General features: G+C 38.9%; 1 protein-coding gene across 2 annotated transcripts in view; it reads right to left on the bottom strand.

The window, feature by feature from the left end:
• Positions 1–23,011, bottom strand: part of LOC121871956 (cadherin-86C-like) — a 175,694-nt gene that overhangs the window by 29,758 nt on the left and 122,925 nt on the right. For both annotated transcript variants that reach the window (XM_042374585.1, XM_042374582.1), the window contains exons 12-16: positions 22,777–22,930; positions 9,756–9,931; positions 8,932–9,066; positions 6,467–6,557; positions 2,377–2,489 (exon numbers count right to left, since the gene is read on the bottom strand). In XM_042374585.1, coding sequence (XP_042230519.1) covers positions 2,377–2,489; positions 6,467–6,557; positions 8,932–9,066; positions 9,756–9,931; positions 22,777–22,930 — 669 coding nt within the window. The remainder of the gene's footprint in view (positions 1–2,376; positions 2,490–6,466; positions 6,558–8,931; positions 9,067–9,755; positions 9,932–22,776; positions 22,931–23,011) is intronic.

Here is a 23,011-nt window from a genome sequence, read left to right on the forward strand (position 1 = left end):
CTTCAATCGTAACTCACACCATACATAAATGGTAAATCAATCTCCAAAACAGACTGTAGCATTTTATCCATCACTAGTGACTAAAAGTTAAATTTCTTCAATCGTAACTCACACCATACATAAATGGTAAATCAATCTCCAAAACAGACTAACTGCAACTTGATGAATGAAAAGAATCAGCATAGGAAAATCTCACAAATAATTATATTAATACTGCTATGACTAGTTAGCTACTTCCACATAAAATTTAACCTTATCTTTCCAACCTGGGTAATACCACATGTCCCTGCACACAATTTCCTCACTCCTATATATGCCCATACTCTTAGATAATAATAGGCACATTTACTCATATGGTAATAAATTGTAAAACCAATGTTTCCTCTATTTTTGACATCACAGTGAAGAATGAATTTTGTTACATTACATGCACCAATACATACCAAGGCAATGTGCAGAAGAGTACCACCAGTAGAACAAAATAGTATACATTATTTTTTAAGTTATCCTAGGTATGCAAGAAGCTAAAAGAATATAAAAACATGGTGTAAATAACAAGGAGCACTCCTTAGATGTTTACAAGTATGCCCCAAAAACCGACATCCCATTAACAGCAGCTTTACATAACCGACGATTATATCTTGGCGAAATACCCCTTAAGTTTTGTTGATACCCTGTTGATCCGATGATTTGGGGAGGCGTGGTAAAGCTGTTTTGAATTTGGCAGGCAGTGGCATGATGCGAAATCTTGCCACAGGAGGGTTCTGCGAAACTACGATTCATTCCCACTTCTCTCCACTTGTTTACATTTACCATGTGTCTCCAACTACATGTTTTTTTTTTTTTCCGACTTCGTGTGTTACGCAATCATGCCCAAACGCCCCTAAGAGGGGCAGCTTGATATGATGTAATAAGGCATAATAAGAGTGGTAATGGACCAGCAAAGATTGGTAGAGACTTGAACTTGCCACCCTAGATCATTTCTACCAACCTCAATACAGGTATACAAGTGTCAATTTATGCTTTACATTCTTTATTTAATGCCTCTTGTGCTTGCTTTATATGTCTGCCTTATTTTCTAGCTTGACAGTATGCACAACAGAAATATATTAGAGGTAGATGGGAGTTTTTAGGGGGTGGTCGGTCCCTAATCTCCAGAATTTGTTAGATCCTTATGGGATTAATTGCTTCGATAACCATTGATACACTAGGCAATGACCTTTCACAGTCCCTATTTACATTGGTTATTGGGGTATACCTGTCTTTAATATATTCAGCTGGAAATATTAAGTGCACAGCACTTGGTGGACTGTTGCATTGCATGTGCAACATTGGGTATAATCCATTTGAAATGAGTTGAAATTTCAAAATAAAATGCATGTGTCAGCAGATAGAAAGAAGCAGAGCTCATTTATTTGATATACCTCTATATACCACCAAATGTTATACATAAGACAATAATTACTCAGTATAATTCAGTCCAAAGATCTGCTCAAGTGGTCAGACAAAGATGCTTGGGGTGACTGTATACACTCCTCTCTTCTTTGCATACGTGACCTAAAAAATGTGATGTGTACGTACTGTAGTTTTAAGAGTTATTCTGCTTGTTGAAATATTATGTCTTTGGAAACCTGCACATGTTTTTCAACTATCTATTACAATTTTATATTTCATTACCATATGCTCATTTTTAGCTTTAATGATTTTTCTCCTAGAGTTGTAACTAAGTACTATACTGAAGAAATTTATGTATGGTTTTCCAGTGAATTTTTTAAATATTTTCCCCAAAGGAGAAATCAAGATTTCATGACTCAGGTACAAAATTTTTACATTGTTTTCCTGGTCCAAAACTTGTCAAACAAGTTCAGTGAAGTTGCCTTGTTCTAACTCAGGACAATCACCATCTCTAAAAGACCCCAAGAAGCTTCTAACTCAGCCATGCCAGGACCCTCCGTGAGTTTTGATATCATGTCTCTAGCAAGACTGCTCCTCCATTTATTTATAATCTTTCTTTTGCCCCTCAACCTCATGGCATTCAGCATTATTTGTATGACTCTTGTGAGTGTACATCATCTCCCTGTTGCCAGAGTTTAGGTAGCAATGATTGATTATAGTCAACTAGCATCAAGAAATCCACAGCTTTGGAATCGTGGGTCCCATAATCTTCCTACCCAGTTGGACAAGTAGAGGGGTATGTTTGTGTACCTGATAGACTTTATAACTTGCCCTGCAAAATTGAGTCATCCTTACTGTAAGTTTTGCCTTAAATCACTGTTGCTACCATGAGTGACTGAAGAAAGAAAGCTTATTCAAATAAGTCCAATAACACACAATATCCTTAAGTTGCAATTTGGTTGAACAATCATGTAAACTTACCTCATTGAAGCGGACTTCAATTTGAGGCTTCGGATATATAAATGTGATGAAGCGTTCTACAAATTCATCACGGAATATCTGAACCTTGACAGTCGTGCTCAATGGTGGGGTTCCTGGTGGGAATCATGATAATGGTGTGAGATACAGCAGTGACATATATATAGATAAATGAGTCATGTTAGATGGTTGGTACTGTATGTTTTATGGCAATAATATGACTGAACTTATCAAAATCAGTGAGCTTGTAGGTAAATGTAACGAAAAGGATATACGGTATGTATCAAATTTGATTTAATACTTAAAAAATGGTGGAGATAGTGTTAGATATAATTTTGGAAATACAGGCACTCCCTGGGTTACAGAACGCTCAGATTCCAGAAATTAGAGGATATAGATTGGCAGGTGAGGAAATTATAAAAAAATCTCCTTTAGTTGAGGGATAGGCCCCAGAAACTCTCCTGAATAGCAGAATTCATGAATACCATTTTCAGTTTCCAAAAACCAATCATCTGAATGAACTACTGCACCTTCAATTACATGTACAGTAATGCCTATATAAGCCAAGTAATACATGATAATATTCATCACAATATCACATAAGAGTCAAGTACTGTAAACAAACAGAAATAAAAACTGAATATAATACAGTAATAAATAGAAGTTTAAAGAGTAAATAAACTGAATTCCTGGAATAAGGAAAAGTGTCTAAGGACTGGAAATCAACCAATGTCACACTGATATACAAGAAAGATAGAAAAAGTTCAGCAAAATCCACCTTCATATAACATGTATTCAAACTCTTTGAGAAAATTTTGAGGAACACTAACATCCAACACCTAACCAAACACAGTCTTATCAATGCATCACAACACAGTTATAAGAAGGGAAAATCTGGTCTTACAAATTTACTTACATTAATTGAAATGGTAACATTATGTGGACCAAGGTTATCACTGGATGTGTTGTACAGTTAAAGAATCTTTTTATGGCATTTGATAAAATTCCACATGCCTGGATAGCCTCTAAATTCCAGACATATAGATCTACTTTAATAATATTGATGAAATTATATTAAGCCACATAATCATATTTGTGGACGACACAAAAATACAATATCCACAAAGATTATAAGCCAAAAAGATACTGTCACTTTGCAAAATGATCAGCATGAGCTGTTTAAATAGTTGCAGGACTGGCAGATGCTTCTGAATATACCAAAATCTTAGATGCTGGATGTGGGACACAATAATCCCAATACACAACTATTATGTAATTAAAATTTTCTTGGAAACTGTTGATAAGGAAACAGATCTAGGCATCGTGATAGACCAATCACTGAAGGCAGTGCAACAAGTGGGAGCACTGTATCCTAGAATAGGTGTAACACACAGCAATTATACCCTTACCACGCTAATCTGTGAATGTTCCAAAAATGTGACTAAAATACCTTGTGCACTATATTATTATATCTAGCACTATAAGATATCTAACTTTTAAATTGAAGGAGTATATATATATATATATATATATATATATATATATATATATATATATATATATATATATATATATATATATATATATATATATATATATATATATATATATATATATCACAAGTCAACCTCGCTTTCACGCCAGCATTAACTTGTTATAAGAGAACATCGCAGTGAATTCAATATAACATGGGATTATTCACTGTTGACTTTCCTCACACCCTAGAAACCACACAATTTTTTCTAATTCAGCCCCCACCTTCCTCTCAACAGACACAGAAAATCCAGATTTTAACTTTAGTAATAATATCACCAGAAAAATCTATGACAATAGTTACCCGCTTAAATGGGCATACCCATCATGAATGAGCATCCCGGTTCCGGGCAGGGCTAGAACGCCGGAGCATCCTCGAACCCGGATGCTCACACATTCCGGGCGTGGGTAAAAATTCTTACGCTGGTGAAGTATATAATTTTTTTATTTAGCTCATAAATTTCATACAAATTACCCGTCCAGAATATAATTTACATTGCTGGAATTCTTACAATTTGATGATCATTTTGAATATAAACATCATATATTTTGCATTAGACATACAAATTTTAGATATAATGTTTACTCTGAGTAAATATGTTATCTTTTGTGCAAAATATATGACATTTATATTCAAAATATTCCTGGTTTTACAAGGAATCCAGCAATGTCAATTATATTATCCTAACTTTAATCTGAGGTATTATTTAATACTAAATGTTAAAATCTAGTTTTTTCACCCAACCTTTCTCTTGAAGGGAGGGTTGGTGGGGGAGGGTTGGGACGGACCGACCATCTGGCCGGTTGGAAGAGGGGGGGAGGCAAGGTGGGGTACTTTGATTGACAGATAGTGTCGTGAAGAATATTTTTTTTTTATTAACTGAAGATATTTGTTTTAGCTCATAAAATTCATACAAATTACCCGGCCAGAATATAATTTACATTGCTGGAATTCTTACAATTTGATGATCATTTTGAATATAAACATCATAGATTTTGCATTAGACATACAAATTTTAGATATAATGTTTACTCTGAGTAAATATGTTATCTTTTGTGCAAAATATATGACATTTATATTCAAAATATTCCTGGTCTTACAAGGAATCCAGCAATGTCAATTATATTATCCTAACTTTAGTTTGAGGTATTATTTATTACTATACCGGGTTTTCCCCCAAAAATTTCTGAGAGGGAAGAGCCAGGGAGTGTAGTGTGAGAAGAGGGGGAGTTTGAGTCCATTATTTGAATGGACATTAACTTGGCGACTGTATTTCTCTATTTCTCTTAAGTATTAATTGTGTGCATGTACCATCATAAAATTAAGATGTTATTTTTACTAGAACATAGGTATTGTGTTGGAAAAAGTGGAGTTTGGGGGTCAGCCGGTCTCTATTTCATTTAATCCCATATGTTATGTTATTCACTTTACGCGTTTCTCACTTTCCGCGGTACCCTGTGGGTTACATTAACCGCGTAAAGTGAGGGTTGACTGTATATACAGTAAGATCTTGTATTTTGCGAGTAATATAGACTGGAAAAATTGCGTCAAATTCAAATTCGCCAAATGCAAATACAATACATAAGCTTATGAGAAAAAGCCAGTCATTATCTTGACTCGACAGGTGGTAGCACCACCCAAAAAAGCACACAATAGCAGCCCGGGCGGTCACTAGGATGGCGCAGGCTACAGCGCGATAGTTCCATTCTTGTAAACCTCTTTTACGTTCACCACCGGCAATTTAATCACCAGAACGCTTCTTGGAAACATTCTTCTTACCTTGTCTTTTCATATTCATCGCTAACACAACAAAATTGGAGAAAACAGCGAAAATCACGGAGCAATCGACAAAAACCAGGCGATTCAACTGATCATGTGATGTAAACAGAGAGCGCTGGTGTAAACCGTTATTAGTCCTCACTGAAAAACATTCTTTTTACTTATTCTTTTCATACAGTATTTATGGGTAACAGGTAAATTTGCAAAAAAAAGAACAAAATTTACAGAGTACCCCTCAAAAAACACTTCACAAACAAGACACGAATCAATTGAACATGTGATGTAGAACCATCCTAGCAACCGCCTGGGCTGCTATTGTGTGCTTTTTTGGGTGGTGTTACCATCTGTCGAGTTAAGTTTGCCAAGTACTCGATGGAGGATAAGCAGCGTGTGATTAAGTTACTTGAGGAAGGCCTAAAAACTAGTTCCGGAAAGCACAATCAGGTCAATAAAGGCTGAATTTGTATCATTTGTTGGTTATAAATGGGAAAATCAGAGGTTGATGTAGAGTGGCCAGTCAATATTTTCATTTTTCCCATTAGTTTATGTATTTGAATTTGGTGAATTTGAATTTGGCACAATTTTTCCAGTCTATATTACTCGAAAAATACAAGATCTTACTGTATGCATTTGATCCAACTCAAGTAAATAAGAATGTAGTTAAAATAAGCAAACAAAGTCACTTCACCTAACCAAAAACCAATACATTAAAAAAATTTAAACTTAACTTTTTACTCAAATAATCACAAATGTAAAATGAAAGTTGATCTGGTAAATTACCAAAGTCTGTGGCTGTCACGCTGAAGGTGATAATTCCATCATCATTTTCATATGCCCGCTTTTCTCTCTTTTTTTTTGCAAGACCAGATATCTGTCAAAGGAAGGCAGTGTATTACATTTTAAGTTAGATGTAAATAAACATATTAGGATAGCTTTCACCCTACATCTGGCATTGGTTACCTATACAGGGGGTCCCCGGGTTACGAACGAGTTCTGTTCCTAAGGACGTTCTTAAATTGAAAATGTAGTTAATTCGGAACACATACTCTATGTGCACTATTTCATAGCCTAAGTCCTTTTATACATCTAGAATCACTTAATTTAAGAGAAAAGAAGAAATTAAATAACAGAATACAGTAAAGGAAAGTAAAAATTAAAGTTTAACACTTACCTTGAAACCTGGGGCTGCCTGATCTTTCAACCATATCACTAATAATTAATCTTTCTATTTCAATTAACAATCCACGTTTTTGTTTTGTTATCACAGTTGAGTGTATTGGTGAAGATCTCTTTACATGTTCAAGAATTCTGTGTTTGTCTTTCAAAATTGTTCCGCTCATTGACCTAATGAAGCCCAGAACGTTTAATTACATCAACCTTCACTTCCATTGTAATTGTTTTCCTTTTCTTGGCTGCACTAATATCACTTGCATCATGTTTGCAATTGATCACACACATTACTGAGGTGAGGCATAAGGCATACTGTGGTTGGGTAAAGCATTACTTCCCACCCGCCACGCCACGCAAACTAGTTCTCGTACATTAATACTACGAACCAGTTGTACCGATTCTTTTATCCTCTTCACCACTCATTGGCTCATTAGCCACTTGGGTGATCGGTCACGTCTCTGTCACGCACTGTTGGCCAGTACCTGAATGTACCTGAACCTGTTCCAGTGTTGGTCAAGTCTGGTCTTGAAAGAACTCACACTCGGTGCCATCACAATACTTTCTGGCAGATTGTTCCAAGAGTTGACAACTCTCACTGCAAAAAAGTTTGCCCTTAAGGGACCTTATTCGTATCAGCAGGTGTTCGTAAGTCGGACGTTCATAACTCGGGGACCCCTACAAGTGTAGGGTTGAGGAAATGGACACAACCTTTCATTAGGTAACTGACATGGTAAAAATGAATGTCTAGGAAATTTGCATTATAAGTTAAAACTAAATTCAGCAACCATACATTACAGTGGTCCCTCGGTTAACGAACAGTTCGATTAACGAAATTTCGGTTATCGAATTACCTCCCATAAGGATCTTCAATTCGGTTAACGAACAAAACTTCAATTAACGAAATCCTTACGACAAACACGTTTTTTTGTGAGCATCAGCTGATAAGCTGATGGGCTAGTCTGCCAATTCAGTAATCTCTTCTATGTTTACATTCTTTTCCAGTGGATTAAATATCAAGAAAGTTGTGCTCTTTAATATTTTTGCAATTTTTATTAAAATTATTAGTCATTTTAAAATTTGGCTAACATATTGATAATATATGCAGTACAGGGTACTAGTTTTTTGTGCTCCCATCAGCCCCTTAACTCACCTACCAGGCGTCAGTTTGGCTTTGTTTACAGTGGAGTGAACATCGATTTTGTTGGTGTCTTGAATATTTTTGCATTTTTACATTACAATTATTGGTCATTCTGAAATTTAGTTAACATATTGATAATATATAGTGCAGTGCAGTGTTGATTTAAATAAAATAATCTTGAATTACACCTAGTGAACTTAAAATTTTATTGGTAAAATTACTACATCAAGCATGAGTCCCCTGAAAGGTGATTTCTCCTCCATCCCCACTTCCTTCTCTCCTCCCTTCTCTTCCATTCCCACCTCTAATTCCCATCATCATCATCAACCAGGAGCCTTCTACATACACACCTCAAAGTAAGTGTACTTTACTGCATTTTTTTTTACTTTGTATGTACTTTTCTGTGAGCTGGAACCAATTACCCAATATCCCATTGAAACAATGGATTTGGTTAACGAACGACTCTGCGGAACGAATTGTGTTCGTTAACCGAGGGACCACTGTAGAATTATGTGAATTGGTTTTTATTTACTGTACTAAGACTACAAATAAATCTATTTTAAGGTATATAATTGTATAGTTGTCTACCAATAAAATTTGTATCATGGTAATACAGTAGGTACATGTTTTCACATGACTTGTAATTTCTAATTCTGTACCAGGGGTTCACAAGACATCCCACATAGGCTATAATGCAGGAAAGTCAGTTTAAATTTGGGAATTTCCATGCATTCACTTCCTAAAGTATACTTTCTATAATATTCTACCTGCAAAAGTACCAATATTCACACTAACTCTTCATCTTTCTGCAGCTGGCAGAGAGCCTTATTACTCTCTTACTATTTCTCATCTTTAGATGAAGAAACTCAAACATTTACCCGGTACCTGTACTGCCTCACTACTGACAGGGCATGTACTGTACCTCATACAGTCTCACCTGAGGGTAAGCCAGCTGCTGGATAACAGATATTACTCCTGTTGTACTATCCACATTAAAGTTGTGAATGAAGATGGAGGGGTCCATGCTGTACCGGATTTTGTTGTTGGGTTCCTCTGCATCATCATCAACTGCCTAGAGATGACAATAAATAATCATAACATGTATAACTCTCAAAGAATATAATGGTGATACACTAACAGCCGGAACATGGAAACACGGCTTTTCTTCATCACTGTAAAGTCACATCCATTATTTGAACACAGCATAACCATTCCATCCACAAATATCCACATTATGAGTAATTGCAGAAATACCAGTCACACTGTTAAATGTACAGTAACACTGCACTACTTTATTTTTTTTATTTTTGAAGATAACTTATCAGTTTTAAATTTTCTGATAAATTTAATAATCTTGACTAAGTGCTCATGAATTAAATATTGCTTTATTCACAATTTCTCTCAATGTCTCTAATATAAACCTAAAAAGAATATTTCACCAACCATTCCACTCTCTGCTGCATAAACCGAGAAACTACATAAACCCATCTAAACTCATATCCAAAGGCCAAGTCTACAGAAACCATCAGTTGACACGAACCAAACATCTACATAAACCCCATTCTTCTCACAAATTCTTCACCCATTTAAATCAACCAATCACAAACATGCCACCCCACATAAACCAACTGCCCATTTACACCCACCATCCACATAAATCAACTGCCCACTTACACCCACCATCCACATAAACCAGCTGCCCACTTACCATCCACTGTTCACTTAAACCTATAGCAGCAACAATAGTGACAACCACCTTACCTGGACTTGCAATGTCTCCTTGAGGTTGTTTTGGTCTGGTTTCATCACTCCAGTGTATATTGGCTTCAGAAACCTGGGTGCTACGTCATTGACATCTTTCAACACCAAGATAATCTGTGCCATGGCTTTGTTGCCCAAGCCATTGTTGTCTGCAGCCTCTACTCGTAGATGGACCTCTGGAATGAACATAGCAAAAATGGATATATTAAAAAAAAAAAGTAAAATGTGTGAATGACATAATGAATGCAAGGTACTGTTCTGTATAGTGAGCTGTGTACTTGTCTACCATATGTGTTCATGCACATCTTATCTTATGAACTTGATAATTGGTTCACCGACCCATTCGATGCTTTATTTGGAGGATCACATTCACATTTTAGTCCTACTTTCTTGTAAGGTTACAGCCCAGGCTAAACATGAATTATAAGGTACTGTAGTGTGCTAATTCCTAAGGGGATTTCTGAGAACATATCAGGTGCCACTAAGAGTGCTCAGGCTCTCACTTGGCTCAGCCATGTCAATATTGTTCTTATTGTCCACTCTGTATCTGCATTTTTTCTGGCTTAATAAACTATTTCAATATCAATTCAATATCTACTCAGACCCCTTCTCACTGTCTCTGATAAGACAAACAATTGGCCCAGTGAAGGACAGTTAACTGCGTAAAAGGTAAGGGAAAAGTTTCAAATAGAGCAAGTCCAATTTTTTTGCCTTTTAGAGGAAAACGAAGGAGATGAGGAGATCTCCAGGTAAATGGTGTAATCCATGGACACAAGTCTCACACACTGCAACACCAACAGAGAAAAGGAAGACTTGGGACTTCTAGGTCACATAAGATCCTCCTCAGATATTGATTGATGGAAGGTGGCTTTTTTCATTTTAATCATGGAGTCTGCTGTAGGGAATTTCAGAATTCAGGTTTGGCTGAGATTATTTACCCAAGGAAATTGTCAGTAGAGATATTATGTGAAATTTGTTGATGTTTGCCACAGAAACTACAGATTCTTCCCAGGTGTCTGACTGTTATCATCTGGAAAATTTTGAAATTTGGGAAGAATTTGTGAATAGTGCTTTGATTGTTGGTGAGAATAATATCCCCTCTCTTCTGATGGAGATAACTGACCTTTCTCTTTATACGGATATAAAGGGTGTCCTAGGTGCAAACCAGTGACCCTTACAACAAAACAGACACTCAGCCACCACACCTACTGCACATCTACATACAGTACTTGCTCTGTTGTACACTCACTAAAAAATATATTCTGCACCCTTGGCTCTGAAGTGTGAACTAAATAAGGAAATAAAAACTGAGCTGAATACAGAAACAATTTGGATAGAATTAACCGATGGTAGGAAAAAATTAATCACAGGAGTAATATTTAGACCTCCTAATCTTGATAAGAGTTAATGAGCGACTTATTTGGGATGAAATATGCAAGGCATCCAGGCATAGCAAAGTCTGTATAGTAGGCGACTTTAACTTTAGTCAAATAGATTGGATCGACTTTATGGGTAACTCAGAATCAGAGGATTTTCTTGAAACAGTTCAGGACGGTTTCCAAAGTTAACACATACCCGAACCCACCCGGGGTAATAATATACTGTACTTGATTTAGTTCTGTCAAACAGAGAAAACCTCATTAGTAATGTCGAGGTAGAGAACGAACTAGCTAACAGCGATCACAAAGAAGTAAGATTCAAATTAGAATTTAATGGCAGTTGAAAGGAAAATTTCATTAACCCTTTTGCATCGGAACGTTACCCTGAGCTGAATAAAATCGTCTGGCGGTAGCCAGAATATAATGTTAAGTGCGTGAAACGTGGCGAAAGGGTTAAAGTCCCAGATTTCAGAAGGGCAAACTTTGATAGTTTGAAAAGGCAGCTGAGAGAAGGGGTATCACATTTGGGGGTGAATTACATGACCTCACACAATGTACCTACTGATGGTGGCCTCACTTTACCTGGTGACCTGATAACAATAACCTCACAAAATATGACGGTTGAGGATGACCTGATCACGAGATCTGAGGTTCATGAGTTCCACAACAATTTAAATAATGAGTTACTTAATGCACAAAGGCAGAACATACCATACAGAAAACTCAGATCAAACAACAATGACCCCAAATGGATAAATAATTATTTAAAAAGTATTATTGGACAAAGGAAGGCTATAGGTAGGAATATAAGTCATGGTGAGGTTTACCTCCGAGATTATTATAAAGTATTGGCCAGTAGGGTTAAGACCAAGATAAAAAAAGCAAAGAGGAATAATGAACTGAAGGTAGCAAGGGAGGCGAAGTCAAACCCCAAGGGATTCTTTCAAATGTATCAAACTAAAACACGAGAGAAGATTGGACCAATACAATCAGATACCGGTGAGCGAACTGATAACAACGGGGAAATGAGCAATAATCTGAATAGATATTTTGCAACACTTCTCACCACCAAAAATTTAAACATGATACCCGAGGCAACAACTATATACAGGAGAGATAGTGAAGAAAATAGATTAGGCGAGATAGCACCCTGTAGTGACTGGTAATGATGTTAGTAAGCAAATACACAAGTTAAAGCCTAATAAGTCACCCGGTCCCGATGAGATATTTGCCAGAATATTAAAGGAATGTAAGGAAGAGATTAGTATGCTCTTAGCAAATTTTTTTAACATGTCATTAAAAAAGGGTGTAAGTACCAGAATCTTGGAGGATAGCGAATGTGATACCGATTTTCAAGAAGGGAGATAGATCACTATCCTCTGACTACCGTCCAATCAGTTTAACATCAATGGTAGGCAAATCACTGGAAGCAATAATTTCAAACTCTTTTCAAGTGTCAATATAACATTGTTTTGGTGGTGACTGGCAACCCGTCTGGTGCCCCATGTGTCTGTTTGCTGCCGAGCGGCGCTGCCGTCATTAATCTACTCATTACTCTTTTGTCACGTGTTGGAGTTGGACTGTGCTTCTGTGCTTTCTGCCAAATTTAATCATGTCAATGAAAGTTTGTCTTATTTTTTATAGGATTTTCTCTCACTTGCTTACTATAGGATTTTCTCTCACTTGCTTACTTACCTTTCTTACTGGATTCAGTAAGATAATCTACAAAAAATAGAATCCAGTAGGATAATCTACAAAAAAAAGTTTTTGATAATAAAGACACTAAGCCAAATTTCGTGCAATCCACAAGACAAGCTGAGCTGTGGCTCTGGTTATTGTAAAAAAAATAATTTGTGGCTTTTCTTTAATGTGATTTTCATTGTACTGTATGTGTTATTTTTGTGTGTTAATTTTATGTGATTTTCAGTTCTAGGATTCTAGCTAGACCTTTCCTTCAGTGCTACCTCTCTCATTCCTCATCACACTCACTCCTCTGGGTTGTTTGTTTTTTGTCTTCTGGTTCTGACTGATGGTTCCTATTTGACATAGGCTCCTAACTGCATATACAGTATATACAGTTAGTCCTCATATAACGTCGGCCCACTTAACGTTGTTTCGGTACTACATCACTAATCTTTAGATACCCAAAATTCGTTTAACGTCCCGATGACTTAGTACAACATCGTTTCGTGTAGTCACGAACTACTATTTACAGTGCATCACCCTCTCTCATCTGGCCGTGTTATGCTCTCGGCTCGGTGCAGAGTCTCAGTGACTAGCCACCCTCCTCCGCTCCTATCATACTCCTCCGCTCCCGCCATCCACCTCCTCCGCTTCATCACCCATCACACATTCGCTCTACCGTCTCCGCCCATCGGTGAGTACCAACGCAAACTTAGTAGTTTTATATGTATGCATTATTTTCTATAGAAATGGCAATGATTTGTTGTATATGTAATGTATTTCATGGGGCAAAGGGAGGCTCAGGAACGTAACTCCCGTATTTTATCTATTTCTTATGGGGAAAATTGATCCGCTTGACGTTGTTTCGTATAACGTCGCATTTTTAGGAACGTAACCCCGCATCCTAGAGTGCTAAGAGAGTTGTGCAACAAGCTTGCCGAGCCCCTGAAGATCCTGTTTTGTAAATGCCTGGATGAACAAGAGGTCACCAGTGAATGGAAAGTGGCTTATGTGAGTCCCATCTTTAAGAAGGGCGATCATCACTCCACGAACAACTATAGACCGGTGAGCTTAACCAGCATAATATGTAAAGTACTTGAGAGCATTATCAGAGATGCCACGATGGAACATCTACTATGAAACAACCTTGTAAAGGATTGCCAACACGGTTTTATGCCGGGGCGCTCCTGCTTAACACAATTGCTCAAGGTATTGGATATTTGGACCCATTTTCTGGAACGGGGTGGTAATATCGACAATATATACCTAGATTTTGCCAAGGCTTTCGACAGTGTACCCCATGAAAGGCTGAAAATAAAACTGGAAGGGTACGGAATACGAGGAAATGTCCTCATGTGGATAGAAGACTTTCTACATGACCGCAAGCAGTGTGTGGTGATTAATGGCCTGAAATCATCATCCGTACCAGTCACAAGCGGGGTACCACAGGGAAATTTGTATAGGGCCCGCTATTGTTTGTTTGTTTCATAAATGACATGCCTGATGTTGTACACTCCTCCATACAAATGTTTGCCGATGACACCAAGTTATTTCGGGAAATCAAGAACCAAGCGGACTGTGAAGAGCTGCAGAAGGACCTCTGTGGGCTCCAAGAATGGTCGAAGAAATGGCTGCTGAGACTCAATGTCACGAAGTGTAAGAGAATGCACCTGGGACGTACCAACGGTAAGGAGGCATATCATATGTCCCAACAGGATGAAGAAACTGCAATATTTGAGACTGAATGTGAGAAGGACCTAGGTGTGTATGTTGAAAATGAGCTGAAGTTCTCGGGCCATTGCGAGAAGAAGGTAAATCAGGCAAATAAATTATTGGGTCTTATAAGAAGGTCGTTCAGATAACTAGACAGTCTGTCTCTCTTAACAATCTTCAAGAGTGAAGTGCTTCCCCTTCTGGAGTACTGTCACCCCGTCTGGTCCCCAAGATATGCTAGGGACTGTCAGTTGGTTGAAAATGTTCAAAGGAGGGCCACCAGCCTGGTGCCTGTACTTCGGCACCTCAGCTACCATGAGAGATTGGAGCGCCTGAACTTGCCTAGCTTATACGACAGACGGGCAAGGGGCGACCTAATTGAGGTGTATCGTAGGCTCTCATATTTGAACACCTATTTAGACTGTAAAAACCTCGTGAAATTCAAATCGTCCAAATTTAAATACAACTTCCTATGGAGACAATTAATTTGAGTCTGGTACTTTCGATGTTTGGCTAAATTTTGCCTTATTTACCCTACTTTTTTGGCAAATTACTACCTAATAAACCAATGAAAATAACACAGATAAAGTTAAATAAAAACTAAAAACAGCACAGAATAAGGTTTTTTGTTCTACAGCTTCAGCTAGAGTTGAACCTGATGACTTGGTAACTTCGTCATCCGAGTAAAAACACACACAACAACATTAGCTGTCCTTATGTTTTCAACTTTACCACCACTGGTGGGTAGAATTTTTTTTTCAAATTCAGAAACATTAATTAAAATAAATTTGAACAGTAAATAAGTGTTGCTTTCATATTCTTATGGAGAGTAATGATGATATGTTTTCACATGTGTGCACTTACACCTACTTACGCGATCTCACTTTTTTCTTTACCATTAATGGTTAGCTACTCCTAGTGTTCCATTTATTAACATTAAATAACATTACTTAAAACAACCATATTGATTTTTTTACATTAATTTTATTACAGCTACAACAAGGGTTTTATTTTCTTCAGTTTTATATGTAGAACCAATCAGTCACTGGTTTTGTAAACATTAACGAAAACAATGCCATCTCGTCTCTTCGTGTGTTTTAATATTCCACGTGTTATAAATGAATTGTATTGTTCATTTTGCACACATAAACATTAATTCAATCAAAGACATTCAGTAATAAACAATAATGAATATTTCGTACATCAGAGAAATGACGCTGTTTACACGATTGTGCACGTCTGAATGTTGGCGGGCCGCTCAAACCCATTGAAATTCGAGTTTCCGCTGTCGAAATTTTAAATTGTGCAGTGTTATTTTTTGTCTCCATATAAAAAATGCCGAATTAAAAACTCGCAAAATTTGAGAACCTACTGTAAAAGCATCTCAAGGGGCACTACTCAGTTGAGTGTCCTTACTTGAAGCTGGCAGACACTCGCCCCACAAGGGGTCACAGCTCAAGATTGAAGAAGCCGCAAGTCCAGAAAACTGTGAGGGCAAACTTTTTCGGAGTGAGGGTTGGAAACTCTTGGAACAATCTACCAGAAAGTGTTGTGACGGCACCGAGCATGAGCTCTTTCAAGACCAGTCTTGACCAACACTGGAGCCGGTTCAGGTACATTCAGGAGCCGGTACATGCCCAGTCCTTGCCAACAGTGCGTAACAGACATGTGACCGATTGCCCAAGCGGCTAACGAGCCGATCATTTGGTGAAGAGGATAAAAGAAAAAGAAAAGTAACAGAGACGTGACTGATCACCCAAGCGGCTAACGAGCCGATCAGTGGTGAAGAGGATAAAAAGAAAACTAAATAAAAGAATATGTATGTACAATGAAAGACAAAAGTCGTGTCATGAAATTTGGTGAAAACTTATGCCGAAGAGCTAAGCTTTTGGTGCGCTCTGCCTTGTGGTAGGGCTCTATTAATGCTTCACGAGTTATATTTAATCTTCAGACAAAACCGCGACAAGGCTTTTATCTTTGATTGTACATGCGCAAGGAGGCATTCTGACATGCGTGAGTTGCCATATATAACTGCATGTGAAGGACGAATAGTCACTTTTTGACTCGCTCCCTAATCGTCGTTCAGGCATGTAACTAGTGCCTCACGCCACCAAGGAAGAGTGGGCTCTCTAGCACCACACATCGGAGTTTAGCGAGGCTACAGCCGAGCGCATGGGTTTGACCACCAGCGGTGTAAGCCTGGTGTACGTTCATCTTGACTGGTGCCAAGGATTATTCTTTGAATGTATATGATTATGAATAATTAGCAGGAATATAATTGTCCCAGGTTGAGTATGGAAACAATACAATATTGCTGTTACCAGTATATTAGAGTTTGTTATAAATTGTGAGTAAACCATCTGTGTATACTCACAACTGAGATGCTGGTACATGTTTCCTGTGATAGCATGTTCCTATAAATATTACTACCCACAGAAGTAGTGCTTGTTGTGTACTGTAGGTTAGTAAACCAGCTATACTCACAATTGAGGTATGCTGAGGTACGTACATCCCATACTTGTTCTTCAAATAATGACATGATGCTACAAGCACGGTATTAATGGCCTTATAATAGCCTATTGTTCTAAATAATACCATAATTCTGTGCTATTAGCAAGTGTGTAAAGTGACCATCTTTAATGTCATTGAAATATAATAATACCCTTAAGGAGGTATAAGTATTGAATGTTAACTGACGACCTGCTTTTGTTACTTATACAGTAAGACCTAGTGGTCCATTTTTGTCTGAGTGTTGCTGTAAAGTAATCAGTGATTAAACCTAGATTTTGTTGTGGTGATTAAAGGTTCAAATTGTCATACTATTCACATTTGATTTTAATAAATATTGATTTAGTACAGTGTGAGCATCACTGCTCCTTCCTTCAAAATCTTGGCAGCTATCAAACTGGGAGGTACTACAGCCTGGGAAGATATTGGAAACATAATTTATTGTCTACCTAATGGTAGACCCTGCTGCCATATGGCACCAAGAAAATTTTGACCAAGTCCCAGGTTGCTAACCTGACTTTTTGCCTCATTTAAATACAATTGCAGGGTTTCAATTGTTTCTCTTACTATTGACAACACAGCATACATAGTATATCGTTTCTCACTATTGATCTTTTTTTTTTTTTTTTATTAATACAGTGGTCCCTCGGCTAACGAGCGCCTCGGTTAACGAGATTTCGGTTAACGAGTTACCTCCCATAAGATTCTTAACTTCGGTTAACGAGCAATCCCTCGATTAACGAGTTTCTTACAAGTCGACCTCAACATGTTTTTGCTTGCACTTGGTGGCCAACCAGCTGTAGTATTAGTCCGCCAATACAGTAATCGGTTCTAGGGCTTAAATTCCTTACTATTTTATTAAATATCAAGAAGTTTATACTATTCAATAATTTTAAAAGTTTAATATTAAATTTTTTATTCATTTTAACAATTATTGAACATAATTGAAGGTAAGGTCACTTGTTTCTGACCCGCCATCCAGCTTGTTAACACACCAAACAAGCGTTAGTCTCTCTCTGTTTTCAGTGGAGGTAACATCTTGCTTGAGACTCTCTTCAACTAAATGCTTTTTTTCTGTGTTTCTAAGCAAATTATTGGTCATTTTGAAATTTATTTTACATATTGACAATATATAATGCAGTGCAGTGTTGATTTAAAGAAAATAATCTTGAATTACACCAAGAGAGCTAAAATTTTATGGGTGAAATGGCGCCATGGGGTGACTTCTCTTCCACCCCAATGCCTTCTCTTCTTCCTTCTCCTCCATCCCCATTCTAAATCCCATCATCATCATCATCATCATCCAGGAGCCTTCTACATACACACCTCAAAGTAAGTGAACTTTTCTACCATTTTTGTTGAATTTAGGAAATTTTCGGTGAGCTGGAACCAATTACCCAAAAACCCATTGAAACAACGGTTTCGGTTAACGAACGACCTTCTGGAACGGATTGAGTTCGTTAACGGAGGGGTCACTGTATTACCGAGAATAATGGTAAGAGAAAATACACAAAGAAATAAGAACATTGAAATAAATATATACGAGTAAGAAAAGAAAGATAAATTTTACTTTTATCCTCTTCACCACTGATCGGCTCGTTAGCCGCTTGGGCAATCGGTCACGTCTCTGATAACTTTTCCTTTTCATTTATTCTCTTCACCAAAAGATCGGCTCGCTAGCCGCCCAGGCGATCGGTCACATTCTCTGTCACGCACTGTTGGCAGGTACTGGGCATGCACCGGCTCCTGAATGTACCTGAACCCGCTCCAGTGTTGGTCAAGTCTTGTCTTGAAAGAGCTCACACTCGGTGCAGTCACAACACTTTCTGGTAGATTGTTCCAAGAGTTTAAACCCTCACTCCGAAAAAGTTTGCCCTCACAGTTTTCTGGACTTGCGGCTTCCTCAATCTTGAGCTGTGACCCCTTGTGGGGCAAGTGTCCGCCAGCTCCAAGTATACAGTATTACCCCGCTTTACGCGGTTTCACTTTCCGCGATTTCTCATTTACGAGGTGCCTCGCCAGAACCGAACTTTCACTTTCCGCGGTGCATCTACCCATATACGCGCAGTGTGTCCGGCTCGACGCTATTTTTAGATTTGCCCCACCCGCCTGCTCCCGCCTCCTCCCTCCTCCGCCTCCGCCTGGCCAAGCCGAGCGGTAAGGTTGCGCAGTGCATGTCTCTGTTGCGTTATCACTGACGTCATATGACAAATCAGACTGTGATTGGCCATGCATCCCTACCTCCCTCCGCTGCTAGCTGTAATTGGCTTAAAGTAATATGACGTGTCCACCCGCAGGAGGGAGGGAGGAAAGACGACGCTTGACCTAGCGGCGGCAGTTTCATCCCTCCAGGCCACACCGTGTATACGTGCATCCATTGTTCTGTGAAATGGCTTCCGCCAGACCACCGCCACCAGAGAGAAACCTTTCCTTACCTGGACCCAGCCGCCCTAAGCCAAAGAAGATACGACGTTCTCTAAGCTACGAAGTGAAATAACAGATAATTCAAGATTTGGAGAAAGGAACACGTCAAGCTGATCTCGCGCGCAAGCATGGAGTCAACGAATCTACGATTCGTACTATTAAGAAGGATGCAGCCAAGATCAAAGAGCACATGAGAATCACAAAGTCTGCAGGTGCTTCAATGATCAAGTATTGCCAGAACAAGGTGCTGCTAAAGATGGAAAATTTGCTGGTGAATTACTTGATTCGTCAGGCGCGACGCAACATGGCGGTGGACACGAGATCCGTTCAAGAGTACGCACGTGAACTGTACGCAGCAGTGTCACGTAAGATGGGAATTGCAGAGCCCAAACCCTTCAATGCTTCCTCTGGTTGGCTGCATAGGTTTAAGAAGAGGAACAAAATCACCAACATCAACATTGGTGGTGAAGAAGCGAGTGCTGACCGTGTGGCGGCAAGAGATTTTCCTCCGTTCTTACGTGAGGTTATGGAGGAAGGGCAGTACACTGACGACCAGGTGTTCAACATGGACGAATCCAGCCTATTTTGGAAAAAGCTGCCTACCAAGACCTTTGTTGTCCAGTCTGCCAGCAAGGTTCGGGTCGGAAGTTGCAGAAGGAGCGCATCACCGTCCTCTTTACCACCAATGCCTCCGGTACCTGTAAACCAAAGTTATCGGTGATTCACACAGCCCGCAAGCCACACGCCTACAAGAACGTGGACATGAGCAAGATTAATGTCCACTGGCTGACCACACACAAGGCGTGGATGTTCTCTGCTCTGTCACTCTTCTGGTTTGATGACTGTTTCATTCCCGACGTGAAGAAATTCTGCGAGCAAAAAAATATTCCATTCAAGATTTTGTTGCTCCTTGACAACGCGCCAGGACACTCGCCCCTACTTATGGATCGTCGCCCCAACGTAAAAGTGGTCTTCCTTCCTTCCAACACTACGTCATTAATCCAGCCCATGGACCAGGAGCTGATCTGCAATGTTAAAGCTGCACACTCGGCAAAGAAATTGAAGCTCCTGAATGACTGTACCAACACCAAGGATGAGTTGCGTAAGCTGGGTGACACCAACAGCGAGAGTAAAAGCGACGAGGACAAGGAACAGGAGGTGGTGACTCAAGAAGTTCTCGTCAAACAGTTTTGGAAGAAATTTAACGTCAAACAAGATGTAGACTTCTTGGTGGAGGCATGGGATCAGCTGTCTATAGCTACGATTCGTCACGCATGGAGGCATGTGTTGCATGGCATACCAGGTGAGAGGTGGAGTCAACCTGTGACTGGTGAGGTTCAGTCTGTGACAGTGGCATTGGACCTTGCAAGAGAAGCTGCGCACAGTAGTACAGCTGAAAGCTTCTCCGAGACCACCAACGAAGACATCCTGGAGGTGATCAGAGATCCTGAAATGACTGCCGACAAGATGTTGGAAGATGATAACGTCAGTGAAGAGGAAGGTGGTGTGTCAATCCCAGAAGAACACAAATTAACGCATAGTAATATTAAGGGTGCCATCGAGTGTGCAGAAAAATTACAGCTCTTCCTTTCCAACGACCCTGACGATGACCGCTATGAAGTCTTCCATACCCGGCTGGTGCAGGCTATGGAGCCGTACATCAAGGTGTATCACGACAACATCAACACTAGCCGTCAAAAAAGCATTACCGAGTTCTTCGCCCGCAACCCACCACAGCCAGCCAGTGACAGTGAAAGTGACTTTGAGGGATTTGTCAGGGAAGCCCTGACAACTATAACTGATAGTGATGGTGATGCACCTAGTTATGGTGATTCACCTGAGGGCCAGTAATCTGCTCTCTGCCTCGGAACCAGCCTCCATCCCCGTATGCCGACCCATCTCTTCTACTAACGTAAGTGTTACATCCAACCTTTAGTTTTCCTAACCTAACCTTTATTTTTCCTAACCTAACCTCTTCTATATTAAGTGTGTGTGCATACCATCATAAAGTTAAGATAATATTTTTACTACAACATAGTTGTGTGTCGTCAAAAAGTGGAGTTTGGGGGTCGGGCCAGTCTCTATTGGAATTAATCCCATATGTTCTGTTGTTCACTTTACGTGGATTTCACTTTCCGCGGTACCCTGTGGGTTCAATTGACCGCGTAAATCGGGGTACTACTGTATTGATATAAATAAATAAATAAGAATATTGAAAGAACACAAATTAGCGGAGCCTTCTTTGTGCGTGTTTACGGCTGATTCGCCAGGCAAGAAGATGACGGCAGCAATGCGTGTGATGGAGGGTGCAGGAGGGGGTTTTAAGAATTGCAATTAAATGCCAGGTAGCAACTTGTCCTCCTAATATTACGTATTTAAGTAATTATTAGATGTTTTAATTGCCTGTACCGGTATGTTGGCTTGGCAAATTGATGCTAGGCATTTACATACCTAGGTATAAAACTAGAAGTCGCATTTTGGATTGAACAAAAACTAAGAATATTGAAAGAAAGACATAGAAAATAACTTAGAAAAATAAAGTAATATAACTAAAGAAGTTAAAGAAAGTTATAAAAGTTATAATACCAGAAAAAAATAGAAATCAATAACTATAAAAGTAAAGATCTTACAAATATTTTCAACTGATGGATCATTATTATAATTTTACCACCTGTAGAAATGGTGTAACATTTTGTGCCCCTTACAAATGATAGCAGTTAGTGGGATATTTTTATTCTACATTATTCTGTTATGCACTGGTGGCAAGTACTGGGCATGCACCAGCTCCTGAATGTATCTGAACCTGCTCCAGTGTTGGTCAAGAATGGTCTTGAAACAGTTCACACTCGGTGTTGTCACAACACTCCCTGGCAGGTTGTTCCAAGAGTTCACAACTCTCACTCCAAAAAGTTTGCCCTCACCGTTTTCTGGATTTGCAGCTTCTTCAACCTTGAGCTGTGACCCCTTCTGGGGCGGGGCATCCACCAGCTCCAGGTATGGACACTCGACAGAGTAGTGCCCTTTGAGATGTTTATACACCTCAATTAGGTCCCCCCTTGTCAGTCTGTAGTATAAGCTTGGCTACTAATAAACTCCTAACTAGAGAGTAAATGAAATTGTGCAGAATGTTGTCTCGAGCAAACTACACAAGAATCCATGAAAATACTGAAAACATGAAATTTAGAAAAAGACAACGGGAATAACTGAGAAGAAAATGTTAGATGATGATAAGTACCTTGTACATATTAGGAAAGTCTGCATGAAGCACCTGCACACAAAATATACATGGTGTGATACAATTAAAATTCACTTACCTGGATTAAGTTCACGATCAAAGTCCTGGTTGTTGTAGTCACAAGTGATTAGACCACTCACTTCATCCAACCGGAGTTTCTCTGCCAGTTTACCACTAAGTTGAGTGTACTTTATAATACCAAAATCTCCTTTATCCCCATCTGTTGCCCGCACCTGTTGAAGGCAACAAGGTTTTGGCTTAAAATGGTTTTCCTATTTATTATCACCCTACACAGTAATATAATACAACTCTTT

This window comes from Homarus americanus, unplaced genomic scaffold, assembly GCF_018991925.1.
Source record: "Homarus americanus isolate GMGI-L3 unplaced genomic scaffold, GMGI_Hamer_2.0 scaffold33556, whole genome shotgun sequence".
NCBI classification, from domain to species: domain Eukaryota; kingdom Metazoa; phylum Arthropoda; class Malacostraca; order Decapoda; family Nephropidae; genus Homarus; species Homarus americanus.